We start from the raw sequence: 17,276 nt of genomic DNA, 5'->3' as shown, positions 1-17,276 counted from the left end.
AAGAGACATATATTTTACATGACTGGCATCATTTCACAAACAATGTTTTTTAATCTACCTAAGACTGCTTTGTTTGAGTGATCTTTGGTTTTCCACCCCTCTTTTTTCATAGAATGTGCTGAATATGAGGGCAATAACCCTCATGAACCAAAAGAGCAAAGAACACGCAGGCCTAGCTGAGATAATGGCGCAAAGACAAAAACTGTTACATTTCAGCTTTTCTTGCATTTGTCCTTGCGCCTAACACTGTGGGCCGGTTTCCTCGGACAGAGATTGGAGTCCAAGACTAAAATAAATGTAAGAGCTGTCCAAACTGAAAACAACTTGCACTGACATACTGTAACTTAAAATACATGCCTTTGTGTTGTCTCAAAATGCACACAAGTAATGTTTTTAAGGCATGTTTGTTAAAACTGCTTAAATTTCCTCATTAACCTAAAACCTAGTCCTGGTTTAAATTAATCCCTGTCTGGGAAACCACCCCAAAATGTAATATTGTTTGTTTTTGATTAGGCCTACTTAAGAAACAAAGAAAAAATATATTTAAATACAGTATATTAAAACACACACATACATCAGCCAAACTAAAATGTACAGGCCCACTTTACTAAAAAATCACCACAGCAAGCTCCATAGCAAACTGAGATGAAATATTAATTAAATCAAAAAGTTCTTATTATGATCATTTAATGATAATTTCTCAAACATATACATACTCGTAACTACATTAAAAGAAAACGATTAAAAGAGCTCCTGTTTACCTTCAGATGTTTTGCTGAATCTACAGCTGGCTGATTAAGGACTGAAGGTTTACCCAGATTTTAAATAACATCTATTGCAGGATGACTTAGTTACACATTGACACAGTATTGAGACATTCACATTTCCCTAATGTTCGGTTTCGTAAGGACTTCTGTGACTGTATGTTGATAAACAGTGGGAGTCAGTGAGACCACGTTAACATATTTACCTAAACCATGATGTAATACTGCTAAAGAGAGATATGGGGTTGACTTGACGTTCACAAAACAAAATCCAGGAAACTGAGTGAGTCATATTACACCTTGTTCAAAATGCTTATGCTTTACTTTTCATCCACTTTTATTTTAAAACAACATCATTATCAAACAATACAACTGCCAAATCTTTATAGCAGATCATTCATATAAGTGCCAATTTCCCATTAGACCCTTACTTGTCTATATCACAACAGAGATGATATGAGTACATTAAGCAGCATACAATTCGGGGAAAAACATATTTTAAGGTATATATTACACATAATGATATGAAATGAAAACATGTCCCTCTTAAAAAAGCTAAAGTCGCTTTAGCAGGGACAAACACACAAATAACATTACAGTAAAACCGCAAATGCCAGAGGAATCCACGCTCTCTTTTCTTTGGGTTTTCACAAACATTTATTAAGTCAAAACGTGTCACACTTCAAATGTCGAAATGGCTGCAATTGAGGCGTCGCTGACTGACAGACGTGACGCACATGACGTTCTTGATGTGATTTCCGTCTCGTAACGCCTCCACAGGGATGTTTCAGAAGTGTCGTGGGCAGCTGTAAAGTCCTGTGACCTCAGTCTTCCTCCGGATAAAACTCTCTGTAGATTAATATCTTTTTAATGGACTTGTTTCGTATTTGTTGATGTAATACAAAGTAGCTACTCTTTGCAGAGGAGAGACACTTACATCATCTCAAGATGAACATAGAGAACTAGTCAACAGCGTTTTAGGTGCCATTATCTTACTATAATTCCCTGTTTAAAACTCGTTATTTTAGCATTTCACAACGACAGTAGTAAAACGAGATTACGTTTTAAAAAAGATCAAGTTTAACAAAGATAAAGAAAGCAGCATGATGACGGAAGAAGACAGTTTTTCATATATAAGGACTTTTCCTCAAGTGTTTCCTGTATTTAGAGTTCGTTCTCAAAGTGACACGTCTGGTTTTAAATCCAGAATACTAACCAGACTCCGCGCAGCTTGTTCAGGTATGCTGCACTTTGTTTGCTTGTTTTAAAGTGTGTTTGCTGTTTTATTAATGAAGTTTTTGGCATTACATAAATGTAAATGCTTCAGGTTTTGCTTTTAAAGTATTGCCCTTCTGAGAGATAGGCTATCTTTAATGTTTAATGTTATATTTAAGGTGATAAAGTAATATTTAAGACTCTGAAATGATTGCTGTTGTAATAATTTGCATTGGTGGATTACTATTTTTATTGATTATTTTTGTAATGTTTTCAAATCATTGTCATGCATGTGTAATGTTAATAATAAATGTAGTGATCCATTGACTGATTTTGATGAGAGCGTGTTAAAGATCAAAAATACTGCAATACTGCACATGCATTTCTTTGTGGTTGGCCTAAATGCAAGAGTTGTGTCCAAGCATTTACTGTGCACCTGAACCCACACAGGATATTGAAGCATTCATGTTGGCTTCTGGGTTTTTCTTTCTCAAAAACAACCCAATGATGTACTTTTGACTTGTGATCTTTCTCATTGTGTTGAACCTGTTGGCATTTTATTAATTATACCTAACAAAATAGGTTTGAGTAGTTAAAATGCCTTATTCAAAACAATAATACTTCAGTGCAGCTGACAGAAATATATTTGTCACTACTTGGTTAGAAGTTTTACACAATATTTTAGGATTAGGTTTAGTCAAGTAACAACGACTTACCATCTCCATCATTCAGTAGTACTTTGATAGAATTAGATCCGGCACTATAATTGTCAGCTTATTACTCCATTTACTATTTCAAAAGTGTTTGTACTTACCACCTGCACCTGCTAAACCTTATAACACTGTATGTATTTGTGTAAAGTATTATACAGGCCTGTGTTAGTTGTTTTGTTCTGTGGTTTTTGGAGACAACGTTTCATTTCTGGTCCTGCAACCCTGGAGAAAAATAAGAATTTCTAAACCCAGTGTAATTAATAATCACATTCGGAGAAATTGTGGTTTTAATGTTATCACCCATATTGTAACCTTTAACACCACCTGTTAAACCAAGATGACAGATGCTCTCGCCCGAAACGTTTTCAGAACAATCACTTTCACAGCATGAAATGTTATCAAGTTCCAGTATGTGAACATTGTAGAAATACTTTAACTTTTAAAGAACACTGATATACATTGCTACAATGGGTTTGACATGCGTGGCTATGGGCGCAATCATAAATTTGCAGCTACATACTGTAATTCAACCCTTTTATGCATGTTGTTTATATTATACTTTATGTTTTATATGACACTAGGCACATCTTCACGATGTTGCACTGAGATATCTATAGAAACGGCAGTTTAACCACTTCCTGACATTTCAGTACACTTCACCTCAGTGTATTGTTCTTACAAACCTCATTTTGTTTCAATCAGGTTCTTTTTTATGTTTAGTTTAATGAACCCTGTGGGCTCTGTCTATTCAAAGAAATACTGTTAAAAATTAAAGAACCTCTCAGAGGTATGTTGTTATATCAGTTAAAGAAGTGCATCATCAGTGAAAGTTAAAGATTTCACAATTTTATTTTAAACATTGGCCTTACTCCTCTGTGTTTTTACCATTGAGCATTCAGCATAGGGGTAAGTGGGTCAGATTGGCCCTACATGACAAATTGCATCTCAAGGGTCACAATTTGCTGTTTGTGTGGGATAGGCATGATGACAGTGATAAGATTTTAAACAGCCTTGTTCAAATCACATCTTTTGTGGTTGTCACTAGGTTTCAGGCTGAAAAGTCGACATTAAACTGCAGAAAATGCTTCTCGACAGATGGGTTAAATATACCACATTTACATAAGTTGATTTGTCTGTCCTACACTGTAACAAATGATTTGTTGTTTTTTGTTGTTTCAACTTAAAAAAAGAAGTTACCTTGTTGCCTTAAAATTTTAAGTTAGTTCAACTTAAAAATGTTAGTTCACTTAATGAATTTGTTGCAAACTCGTTGTGTTGACTAATATTTTTAAGTTGAACTAACTTAAAATTTTAAGGCAACAAGGTAACTTATTTTTTTAAGTTGAAACAACAAAAAACAACAAATCATTTTTTACAGTGTAGTCCTAGTTCTATTTTTTTGGACTGTAGTTTTAAATCACGTCCACAAGGGGGATGTGTGCATTCATATTTCAAATGCTGTGCAGGGCATCAGTCCTTTGGCGTTATTCCTTTGGATTCTTTTCTGTGCTGAAATGTTTTAAGACCAACTTTGAAACCACATGATTGTTTTTCGAAGCCTCGCATCATCAATAATTCACGTTGCCTGGTCATGCCGCTGGACAGGTTTGTGTTCCTGCAGCCATTTAATGAGCGTGTACGCAACATTCTCTCTCTGTCAGTCATCACAACATGATCTATGCAATCTTTGAATAGATCCAGTCATTGTGTTCTGAGAACCATGAGGAGCAAGGGACATGTTTAAATATACATCCAGCACTGGCTTGCATTCAATGCAACCTCTACTTTATCTTTCACTGTGATTTTAAATGTATGGTTAAGAGACATGGGGTGAAAGCTCTTTCTCGCTCTCTGTTTGTTTGGATTAATTTGTAGGTTTTCCTCGTTTGATGCTGGTGCGAGGATGTGTGTCGTCCCTTTATGCACACAATTAGTCATGTAATGACACAGAGCTACAGCCGCGCTGCTGAAAGCGGTTGCCCTTTTCTAATAATGCGCTTGAGACTGAGCTCATTAAATAACCTTTTTCTTTAACCTTTTAAAAGCTTGTTCCTCCCACCTTCTGAAGGAATTTTAAACCGTTATGAAAAACACTATAATGGCCGATAGAGTGTCATAATGGGTGGCTTTGTATTTTATGGGTATAGTTATATGTTACACATATGATGTAGGACTGAAAATAGGGCTGCACGATTAATCTTATTTTAATCGTGATAACTATTTATGCTTCCCACAATTAACTGAGTGTAATCGTTGTGATAATAATGTTTTAAAAGCAAGCACAAAACTCCCGATAAGGTCAGAAAATCATCGCAAAGCTTGTATCTTTTAAACTCCCACTTTACAGGAAATAAAAAAGCACAACATTTTTTCACTACATTTCTACTATTTAATACTTTTTTTGCAAAACCCATAGACAAACATTAAGGGTTAACAATGATTTATAAACAAAAGAACAAGAAATGAATAACGGAGTAGCAAGGTTTCATTCCGAAGGTCACAAAATGTTAATTTTTGTGGTGGAGTGTTTAGGTAATTGATTGCGTGCTTTGAAATACGGTGTTGAAGAAGTTCAATGGCAGCAGATTATAACATATTAATTGGATGTAAAGTATAGGTGTAATAAACATGCTGAAGTGAAATTAAAAACAAAAGTTTTGAACTGACAAAATAATTGTGTTTATTAATTGTGATTCAATTTTCGAGCAAAATAACCGTGATGACCATTTTACCCATAATCGTGATTGTTTGCTTTTCAGTTGCTTTTCACTTAGATTCAGGATTTTTGAAGATGCCCGTATTAATCAGAATTCTGTGACATGCAAACATTGTCTGGAATTGCTAAAGTACAATGAAAACCATATGTACTGTATATATACAATATATACAATGTTATTGACAAATAAATGTAAACGCTATAAATATACATTTCATTGCATGTTCAAACTGAAGTTATAAGAAACTGTTGATGAAATGCCTTTTTTCTGTAAACATATATAAAATAAATACAAATTTAAAGGTCTAGTGTAATTTTTTAGAGGATCTGTTGACAGAAATGCAATATAATATACATAAACTATGTCTTCAGAGGTGTATAAAGATCTTACTTAATGAAGCGTTATGTTTGTATTATCTTAGAATTAGCTATTTCTATCTACACACACCCCCTTGCATGGAATTCACCATGTTGTTACTTTCTACAGTAGCCCTAAACGGACAACCTGCTCTACAGAGCTCATTTCGTAAATACGTTATCTCCTTAAGCAAAGAAGCAAAAACGTGACAACTTAGTCCTGTGTCAGCCACTGTAGTGCTTCGAAAGGGAGGTGTGAGTGGTAGAGATTGAGACGTTGGTTGCAATTTGCAACCTCACCGCTAAATGCCGCTAAATTTCATACACTGGACCTTTAATATAAATGTTATGCATGCAAACACAGTTGTTGATCTCACCAAAAGTGTCTTGTTCTAGACCTATAATTGTTCACCTTTATCTAATCTTAAGAACCTGCATAATCTTTATGCACTTGCAACATTTGTTCTAGTCTGTGCCTCCCGTATGTTTACTGGTCTGTCTGTGTCCCTTGCTCTCAAATTCTCGTTCTTTTTCTTAGTGTGCAGCTTCATCTTAGGTAGGAGTGTTGAGCTGCTCTATGCGTCAGACAGTGTAGGCGTTCTCTGCAGACACACAAAGGGCACATGTGAAGATTGGCCATCATGCCTTTCATCTGTAATTGCTGTGCTGTGTTGTATTTTTAGAGCTGAGAGGATGGAATCTGCCATTTTTTCAGCTTTTAAACGATTGATGGGTGTTTATGAGCATTTCTAGCACAGACGCGCTATATTGCACGCAGCGTATCCCATGAGTCAAACCATCAGCAGGGCAATATCTCCTACACGGTTCGAAAAAATGACTTTGGGCAGTACCCTCAAAGAATAAACCTGCTCTAGCTCTTAGGCGCGGTACATTTTCATACATCTTTAGGCTTTAAAGCGTACAGCAGGTGTTGCTTTTTTATGTACTGCACCAGTGACAAGCTAAGGATACAAATTTTGCACATTTGTTTTGACAGTGTAATATATCCTGTTTCTGTATATGCGATGGTTAAAAGAAACCGTAATTTGGCAGATTCTTCTCTGAGCTGACATATGTGATAATGTGACCTGACGGTTTCTTATTTGCTGCTTTTGTAAAGTATAAGCTGTTTTACTAACTGGGTTACATGAAACTGTTTCCATCACACACTTTGCTTCTGTCCCAGGGCTGGTTAATATAAACAGCAAAAGGTAACCTGCCTTGGTTAAAATATCACATTCTAACGTCACAATATACCCAAGCACAAAGGACCATATCAGGATGTTGCTATGATCTTGTAACAACACAGGAACGCTAATGAATTGCTCTCGGATGTGCACAATGGACTTTGGCACCTTGTTAAAATAAATATTGCCATTGATGTCTTCTATGCTCGGTGTAGTAGGTGCCAATTGTGACACTCAACAAACAGAACATTTGTATTTTTGTGTTTGTGGATTGATTTTCATTTTTTTGTAAGGAGGTTATCAGGTGCTCATCTGCACGTTTAATCTGTTTCTACTGCCCTGGGTTAAATACAGGACTAATGATTTAACCATAGCAACAGTGTAAATATGTTTGACGAAAGTAATGTACTGTAAGAACACTGCCACTGCAAGACTGTACTGTTGCTTTTTTATATTTCATAAGGTGTGGAAGGTGTAAGGGAAAGTTTTTAAGTGAATAGCATTTTTACATTTAGGATTCTAAGCTGGATAGGTTCAAAATGAGTACATAAATAATTTTATGGAATAGCTGGCATGAAATGACTTGTTCCTCAGACTCGTTCCTCAAAGCAAATATTGTGTGCCATTACTATTAGCCATAGATTATCCATGTTAACATAAAATCACTTACTAACTGTGAGTATGTGCCACTATGTTTACAGCTTTTCAGGGTTTATATTTGACTGCACATTAAATTGGAGCAGGGCAATTCCAGCGTTATGGATGTGACATTTTCAGTCAACACTTGAAATATAAATTCGCAGAGAATGTATTTATTACCAGTATATTGAAGCATCTGTTTATATTTTACTAAACCCCCGTTGATGGAGTCCAGACATCAGAAAAATATCAGGCTATGCATGAGTTTTCTATTTTAAAAGAGAGAGAAATTTAAGCGTTATGGATTTGACAAAAATGGATGCACGTTTTTGAGAGAGAACTTTGTAAGATTCTGTGAATTGTACAAACCAGAGGCAATAATACCCCAAAAATGGAGCACAGATGGCTCTTCATAGATTACAAATAGTTATTATTTTAATTTGTCATGTGCCCATTTATGAGGAATATGGACCGTTATACAATTTACTGACTATGGAAAACTGTTTTAAAAACAAAAAGTGCTTTTCAAACTCTGAGAGACTTCACATGGGTATTTAAACCACCAACTATTGACATTTAACTTAACAGTCTGGTGAAAACCTTTGGTAAATATTTGTTTTTTATCACATTACATTTGCATGTAATTGCCGAGCAAGAATTTTAACATAGTACTTTAACATCTATTTGCCAAAAAGGCCAAGACAATGCATCTAAAAATATCTCTATGATAACTGTGTACTTGTATGCCAGGTTAAGTTTTTCTGCATTTAGTTTGACCAATGCTTTAGGTTCATTTAACCACGCACAGCCTAAAGCGAGCTTTGAGAACCGTCTACCATGCAACATCTCAAGCAATGATTCATCCTTTCTAAACCGCAGCCAATTCTCAACGTCAAAATGCCACACCGAAATAGATTTGGAAGAAATTGTTTTAGATTTTCACCCACGAGTAATGCTTCCATCCTACCTGCCCGGCCATCACATACTCTATGAGATAACACTTTCCCTTCACCCACTTTGACCCCATACACGGATTAGGTGTGGTACTTTGCTTTACCTTTGGGATATGAATGAGTAATGTGACGTGTAAAATAACTTAACGTTGGCGATGAATGTAGAATCATCTGTTTCGGTTGGACAAGAATATTTTAATGAGGCTTACAGAGCTGTCTCTGGCCACACCAGCTCACCCCTCCCCAACCCCGTAGCCAAAGGCGTTAGCTGAAAGCCCCAGCGGACTGGGTGGTTCCGCTTGATGGACTCAGACTGGCTCCGTCAGCTCGCTTTAATGGAGGTAATGGCTGTTTGTCATCCAGCGGCCGTAGCTACTCTCTGCTGTGCACCACTGTGGAGGAGACGACTGCGAGAGCACCACAGGAAGGGCTGATGAGAGAGAGAGAGAGGGAGGCTGGGAGGGAGGGAGGGATTCTGGGAGGGAGGGAGGGAGGGGATTCAGAGAGAAGGAGTGAGAAAGGAAATTGAAAATCATCTGGAGCAATCTTTTTTCCTTCCAGTCATGGAACATCCGTGTAAGTGCTCATAACTCTTTGATACTGTGCATGCATCTGTGTGAATGTGTATGTGTACCCTGCATAAATTAGTTATGAAAGTTTCTGATGTTGTATTTTATCAAGTGTTTATATTTTGTGTATTTTTAGGAGTATTAGTTTGTCCTGTTGAGTCTTGCATGATATTGATGATCTGATGACACATGCGGTCTTAAACATGCCCCGGTTCTATTGATGTTTATCGGCTTATGTTCTGGGAATCCAGCTAACGTGTCTAATCATAGAATCAACAGACGCAGGCTTTGCATTGGTTGTGTATTACAGTCAGGCTATATTTGGTTCATGTCTTGTGATGTGTTTGATTGGATTTGTAATGCTTTCATGTCATATGGAAGAGCTGTTAGGTTCTGTCCTGCATTTAGCTTTTTATTCTGTATTTTTGAGTGAAATAAATACAGAAATAAATCATGTCTGTGTCTATATCTGACAGGAACTAAATTATTAGTCGCTTATGAGTCACACTGGTTTGTAACATCCTAGGTGTCATGAAAAGTTAACCAAATAGTGTTTTGTTTCTAATCATAATGTAATATTACATTGATATTGTGTTTTCCTTTGTGTAATCCTTTTAAGTGCGTGTTCGATGCCGTGATAATGCTTCTGTCACAAACTAAAGTGGAGATCCTACCTTTGGATATTTTGCAATGCAAAGGCGTATTTGTTTGGGAGTGGTTTGCAAACTCTGTTAGGTTTCGTGTTTTTACATAGCCAAAAACATATGCATAAGCTGGTATTTACATACAAGCTTGATCATTCTTTCATGCTAGAAATGCTGATTTGGATTATTCAGGTTGCTAACTAAACTGCTTTGTCAGTAGAAATGTACGGCAATTGTGGTTTAACTTGTTGCTAAGAGGATCTGTTCAAAAAAATGGCAGAATGAATCACTTCCTCTGACTTGCACCTCACTAACACAATAACATTTAGTGAAAATAATTCAGGGGGATAAGACTGTCTTGTCTATGTAGAGATGCAGGTCGTTGCTTTAAGGTAAAGGGACAGTTCACCCAAAAATGAAAATTCTGTCATCATTTACTCGCTCTTAAGTTGTTTCAAACCTGTATAAATTACTTTGTTCTGATGAACACAAAGGAAGATATTTGGAAGAATGTTAGCTATTTTCAGTTCTGGGGCATCATTGACTACCATATAGGAAAAATTAAAATGTTTGAACCGTTTGCTTTCCTAAATTCTTCAAAATATCTCATTTATAAGATATACATTTATAAGTGTTTGGAACAACTTCAGGTTGAGGAAATGGTGACAGAATTTTCATTTTTGGGTGAACTGTCCCTTTAAGGGTAAATTCGATTTCTGCCAGATTCAAAATATTTGTTGTGCTATATTATGCACTTAGGGTTAGTTGCACGTTTCAAATGTCCAGAGGTTAAGCAAACGGTCATAAAGGCGAGTTTCTTGTAACACACCTTGTTATAATTTTTTTGTATATTCTGTGTAAAAGGAACCATTAAACCCTACATTTATGTTAAATCTAATGGCATGATATTCTACCTCTTTACAAGCTTAGTCCATTTTTAGTTTCTTGTGAACTGAGCGTCCACTAAACACAAGGGGTGTGTCATGGAAGTACTCCTTATCAGTGTCCTATCCAGAGAACAGGGTTGATTCTCCCTTGATGTGTTTGCTTCTGACCAGCATCATTAGCGTCTGTTTCTCTGCTTAGTGAAACTTAATGCTCTCTATCTCTACCCCCCTGCACTGCACTATTATTAAATGTCCCAGATTTTCAAATAAGAGTCATCCTTACTGAGGAAAAACACTTTCAGGCAGGATGTCAAGCATTGATCGACATGGTTTGCCATACCTTCTTGTGCTCCATCATTAGGTAAAAGGCCCAAAAGGAGTCAGAGGCTTGTCAAAACAAAGAACATGTCTAACATTACACTATGGTCTTTTGGACATAATGGTCCTCACATGTCATATCTCAAGTGGCCTTATGTCAAGATGATGCTCGAAACGACTGATGTCACTCTCGTTCCTTATATTGAAATAAACATGAGATGAATAAGTATGACTTAATCAGATCTTAAATGCCAGCAGATTTCTGTGGTTTATATGTTTGCATACTGTGGCTGGAGAAATCCTGTTTTCTAAAACATTAGAACTTTTGTCAAGTTAATAAATAAGTCATCCGAGCGAAGGAAAGAACTAAATTGCATCACTTAAACAATAATTAGCTGCTATTTTGTGCTGAGATGTCAGTTAATAATTGATGAGGTTGTCCTGTGCCTTTTCCAGTGATGTTGCATTTACATTCCGCTGATAGTTTCCTATTTAGTGGATTGTGCACTTCAAAGCCATTTATATCGGTCACTTTGATGGGCAGCGTCTCAAATCGCATGAATGGCGTACTAATATAGTTTGCTAATCTCAACGTCCAGTAAACAGTATAAGGGTTGAGGGTATTTTGCGGCAGCTCATCCTCTGATGAACAGCATATTATAGACTAATACATAGGCATTGTATAAGCATTTGAGGGCTGTGTTTGTTTTGATGTCTCGCAAATAGATCCATTTTACGCTTCGCTGTCTGCCATTAATGTCTTCCCATTTGCACTTAGGCTGCACACTAAAGCAAATGGATAGATTTTTCTCTCTACAGTAAATCCAGACGTCCGTCTCCTGGGAAATCTGACTACATTGGAATTCAGATTAAGGTCCTCAAAAGAGTCTAGATGGAGAATCTGTATAGGATGTGGACCAACAATCGTGCCATGAGTGAATTCACTTCATGTGATTAGACCAGTGGTTCTCAAACTTTTTCGTTGTAAGGCCCCCTTTGTGTTAAGTGCATCACTTTGCGGCCCTCCATATAAAGACGTATAACTTAGAATTTTAATTAAACCAAAAACATTCAGTTATACAATGCTAAAACCTCAATTATTTTGGTTGGTGGTGTTTTTTCATTTTTCTGATGTTTGATTGCATAAAATCTATGATAAATTTCTATATTTCATAAAATGCCACAAAATCTGTGGCCCCCCTGGATCCATCTTGGGGCCCCCCAGGGGGCCACGGCCCCCAGTTTGAGAACCACTGGATTAGACAGTTTACTCATTTTTGGGTGGTGATGAAAGTTCATGACATTCCTGTTTTTCACATTTCGAACCCACAAAATGATCAAATTTGGTGAGATAAAGCAAAGGGTGGAGGCCAAATAATAAAGGGATAGTTCACCCAAAAATGAAAATTCTGTCATCATTTACTCATCTTTGAGTTGTTCCAAATCTGTATAAATGTTAAAAAGATATTTGGAAGAATGCTTATAACCAAATAGATCTTGCCCCCCGTGGACTCTCATATTAAAAAACCTTATCATTTTTTTGTTCTGTTGAACACAAAATAAGACATTTTGAAGAATGTAGGACAGCAAACAGTTCTGGGACACTTTTGACTACCATTGTATTTTTTTCTACTATGGTAGTCAATGGGGGCAAAATCTGTCTGGTTATTCAATTAAATTTAATTAAATTTTATTTATATAGCGCTTTTCACAATGTGCATTGTTCCAAAGCAGCTTTACAGGAGAAAATAAGAAATTCTGTCATCATGGTTATAAGCATTCTTCCAAATATCTTTGTGTTCATCAGAACAAAGAAATGTATACAGATCTGGAACAACTCGAAGGTGATTAAATTATGACAGAATTTTCATTTTTGGGTGAACTATCCCTTTAACAGTTGAACGATTTAGATGTTTACCTTCAGAGTGGTCAATAGATGGCAGCGTTCTCTTGAATACTGTCAGGGTGTACTGCGCTTTGGTGACTCACCATACATACAGTATGCCTCTTCTGTTTTTAACCTGAGACAGTGCTATAATCAATGCATGTCAGGAACTCATTATAGAATGCCATGACTCAGATATTTAGTATGCAGTCTACATTTTAAATAGTATTCCAGGGATGTTTTGAAATCCACACTGTTTATTTTGAAGTTATTATGCTAAAACCAATTGTTATTTAAAATTATGGACATTATGTCTATTACAGTCAAGTCAGACTGTAAAGTGTAACAATAATGTTCTATAATAATGACAATAGTATTGACTGTAACTGGCTTTTTTGTCTTTGTGTCTACCTGTGTACGGTTCATCGGAGTACACATGGTTCCTTGTCAGGTCCTGTTAGAGTGTGAACTGAACGGATGCAGATCGAGCATGATATCAGACTGACTTGCAGATTTTGCCTGTGGAAGCTTTTTCAACCCCAGCAGAGGGCCCCTTTAAGACAGATTAAAGAAGAATACAACAATAGAATAATACAAGAATGGATCAATTAAAAAACATTCTCACTGGTGTCGCTTAGGGTTTTGTGTGGTGTGTCCTGACTTTGCTAACAGAAAACAGAAAATGGGGACCAACGGTTTTTGGTTACCAACATTTTTCAAAATATCTTCTTTTGTGTTCTGCAAAAGAAAGAAAATCACACAGGTTTAAAATGACAACAGTTTGAGTAAGTGATGACAGAATTAGCATTAGCATTAAACCTAAACAACAGACCAAAAAAATTCTGTCAACATTTCTTCACCCTAATTTCTTCTAAAATTACTCTTTCTTCTGTGGAAACCAAAAGAAGATATTTTGAAAAATGTTTCAGTGGATTGTTTCCATGCAATGAAAGTCAATGGGGTCCAGTGTTGTTTGATCATCAATGTTCTTCAAAATATGTTTGAGTAAATGAAGAATTTTCATTATTGGGTGAACTATCCCTTTAACAGTATGCTCAGTCAGTGGCACTCCAGGTATTGGTTTCCCCGTATTTGGGTTTAGGGCTGTTCGATTCCAGAATTTTTAGGGTCGATTCCAATTCCTGGTTTTGGAATCGAAAGAATCGATTCGTGGAATCGATTCCTAGCTGCGGTTTTCGATTCCATTTGATTCCCTGTTTTACTACAGATTTTAATTTGTTATTAAGAAATTGACACATTTTACATTCAATACAAATATCTAAGTATTTATAAAGAATAGTGTGAGTATGTTGTAAGTGTTAATGACAGACAAATCTCTATAGAGCTAACTCTTTTTTTCTTTACTTTCTAATAAACTCAATAATCATATGTTTTATTGTTGCTGCTTTTTCTCGTCTTTCGATTTAATGTTAAATACAAGTAGGCTATAGTGCCGAGAGGTGTTGAAATTGTGCTGTCTATCTTTAACAGCTTGAAACAGACGTCCAAGTTTAGAAAATTTTTAACTTAAGAGACTGTGCTGTATACAAGCGGCTTTCTTCGCGCGCATTCTGAGCTCATCGGTAGAAAGGACGGTGTGTTTTACAGTCAGTCTGAACAAAAATATTTATATGATTTGTTATATGTGTGGATTTATCTATTATATCGGCATAGTGTGTGCAAACAAACCTTTTGCTTTTATCCGTCAATGCAAAATATTTGATGTCAGTATCGCGATTCCACAGCTCAAGACTTCATCAATCAGTATTTTCTGAAGTTATAACTATTTTTGACAAGTAACTGATGTGACTGAGTTGACCAATGTAGCTAAGGGGCGGGGCTTATGAAGGCTCTTAAAGAGGAGTCGATTCCTTTAATGGAATCGATTCCAACCTTTGGAATCGACTCCCAATTCCCAACGCCTTGGAATCGAAGAATCGATTCTTTTCGGAATTGATTCCCAGCCCTAGGTTTGTGAGCTTACACAGCATTAAATCACTATTACCAATCAAACGTATTTCCGAACATGTCCATTAACCTAATAACTATAACGAATATATAAAACAGCCGTTTCAAACTATATAAACCCGGTTAGTATTGGAATTGAAATGCTTCAGCAAATCACAGCGTTTTAAATGCTTGTTGCGTTCATGCCTGCGTGGTTCCGGTTTGGTCAGAAAAACTGTTATGATCATAAGGACCTTCAGGAAGAAGGGAAGGGGTGGAGAACTTGTACTTGATGAGAACATTAAGCTTTGCGCAAAACAATGGCTCACATCTCTAGCGTTGGACTGTTTTCGTAAGCCTTCCTGCACTGAATCCCACCCACCACTTCTGCTTTGGTTAAGAGGGCTTAGGTGGGGGGACCAACGTATGGGGGCTTTTGGCCTCTTCTGCAGGAAGCAAAGCACTGCCCTCTCAGCAAAACTTAAAGATTAAAGCAGTGCCAAGCATTAGTATTTGGCTCTGTAAAACCTAGCACATACAGCATATTTTGTTCTCATAAAACATCGAGGAAAAGAAGAGACAAAGATTGTTATCATTTTCATTCCCTCCTAAACGCTATTGGGTGACAGTTATAGCAACAGGCTGTTTCAACGCACGGTAAACCATGTCTCACGTGCGTTCTTTATATTTTACTTCACATCTTTACAAACTATGCTTTCTTTACATTTTAAAACAATGTAGCCAAAAATAGCACGGGCAGTCATGCTACAGTTTTGTCGACTGATGTCACGTTATTGCGAGCATACACTTCCATGCTTTAAGCAGAGCTGTAGCGAGGAGGGGCTTGAAACTTCCTCCTTATGACCTCTGACTGCTTACAATCTGCAAAAAGGAATGACAGGCATTTCAATTCGGATATTTAGATCACTGCGGCGTATTGTACGAGTTTACAAAGTATGCAGGAGCTCATTTGACGAGCCGATCTGAGAGTTCAAGGAGTAAAATGACAGTCGTGTTATGTCGATCCACTTGGCTTTGTTGCAGAAGTTCTCGGAGCGTCGTATGATTTTTGCCTAGCGGCCCATTGAAGACAGACATGGGCCAGACATCTGTCTCCAGTTTGTCTCAGAGAGCGAGCGGTAAGTGTCTGAAGGGCTTGTCCGATGACTTACTGTTTACTCACTTACTAGACCGCTATCTCAACAAAGCTCAGGGAGGAAGACGGGACTTCACAGCGGTTCATATCCGCAGATTAAATATTTTATACGATTCATTTAAGACTTTATTGCAAGTTCGAGGTTGACATTTTAACACTAGCGACGAATCAAACTGAAACACCCCCATTATAAGAGCAAACTCGGGGGTTATCGTTTGTCGGTTCGCTCGCTTGTGGAAACATTCAACAAGTGGGAGTTTATTAAGACGATCATTATCCGTTCAAAAAGCGCAGAATTCAATTGATTGATAAGGTAATTCTAACATTTTTTTAAAGACGACGAAGTAACATAAACACTGGCCATTGCATGCAGGAAATGACTGCTCGCGTGCCGTTTGTCGTAATACTGTATAAAAGCATTGTACTTTTACATTGTGTCAACTGCAGAGTAATTATCTTCCCATTTACGGTCAAGTCAGAGTGTGTAAAACCTATGCCCAAATAGCTTGGGACACTTATGAAAATTAACCATAGTTTTACCATGTGTTTTTGGTTTAGTTTGTGGCAAACCCATGTTAGCCACAAATTACCCATGGTTTTTACAGTAACCATAGTTGAACCATGATGTTTATACTAAAACTATGGTCATTAAAGCAGTCAGTCCACCAAAAACATGGTTGACTTTTACTGTAATAATACCATTGTTTCACTGGTGTTTTTAATTCATAACAACTCTGGTAAATATTCGGTTCTTTATGTTGAAAATGATCTATACCATAATCTTAGTACAGTAGTCAGTTTCAGCCTCTTTTCTGCAGCAATCCTAAAATCTGACACAATCTTCATTCCCTTTTATTTCCATTGTTGCCCAAGTGCTGGGATATAAAAGCTTTTGAGGCTATTAGTTTGCCAGAGGAAAATGGATCAGATATTGTGTGTTTTCATGAGCTGCATGCATACAGTATCATGTTTAAATGAGACTAAACTGTGAGTTTAATTTGGTCCAGTATGCTCATGCAGAAGGTCACAGAATTTTTTGTTTTAGGAAACATTAGTTTTTCTAAAACTACAAAGCATTGTTTTGGTGTAGTACAAAGTATGTATGACTATAATATGCAAATAAGGAGGTGAAAGATCTCCGAGACTATTAAAAAATAAAATGGATACCGTTATTCCCTTTTTATCTTCTAATCATTTTATAGGAAAGCCCATTTCATGCAGTTTTTTTTCTGTCAGTGGAACAAAGTATTCACTGAAATTAGTCTGTTGCTTTCCTGTGTATTGTGAGGAACTGATGCTGTAGGAATAGAAACATAAAATGCTTCC

General features: G+C 36.7%; 1 protein-coding gene across 4 annotated transcripts in view; it reads left to right on the top strand.

Annotated features, from left to right (window-relative positions):
- Window positions 1-1,549: 1,549 nt before the first annotated feature.
- The window catches only part of phactr2 (phosphatase and actin regulator 2), a 30,589-nt gene continuing 14,862 nt past the window's right edge, over window positions 1,550-17,276 (top strand). For 2 of the 4 annotated variants that reach the window (XM_057341667.1, XM_057341663.1), the window contains exon 1: window positions 1,550-2,003. In XM_057341667.1, the coding sequence (XP_057197650.1) occupies window positions 1,868-2,003 (136 nt within the window). In that variant the 5' untranslated portion in view covers window positions 1,550-1,867. Of the gene's footprint in view, window positions 2,004-9,031; window positions 9,121-15,601; window positions 15,934-17,276 lie in introns of those variants that run through there. The other 2 variants (XM_057341666.1, XM_057341665.1) reach the window with 2 other exon arrangements.

The sequence above is a fragment of the Triplophysa rosa genome, linkage group LG9 (genome assembly GCF_024868665.1).
Source record: "Triplophysa rosa linkage group LG9, Trosa_1v2, whole genome shotgun sequence".
NCBI classification, from domain to species: Eukaryota; Metazoa; Chordata; class Actinopteri; order Cypriniformes; family Nemacheilidae; genus Triplophysa; species Triplophysa rosa.
This window is presented reverse-complemented; position numbering and strand designations above follow the sequence as displayed.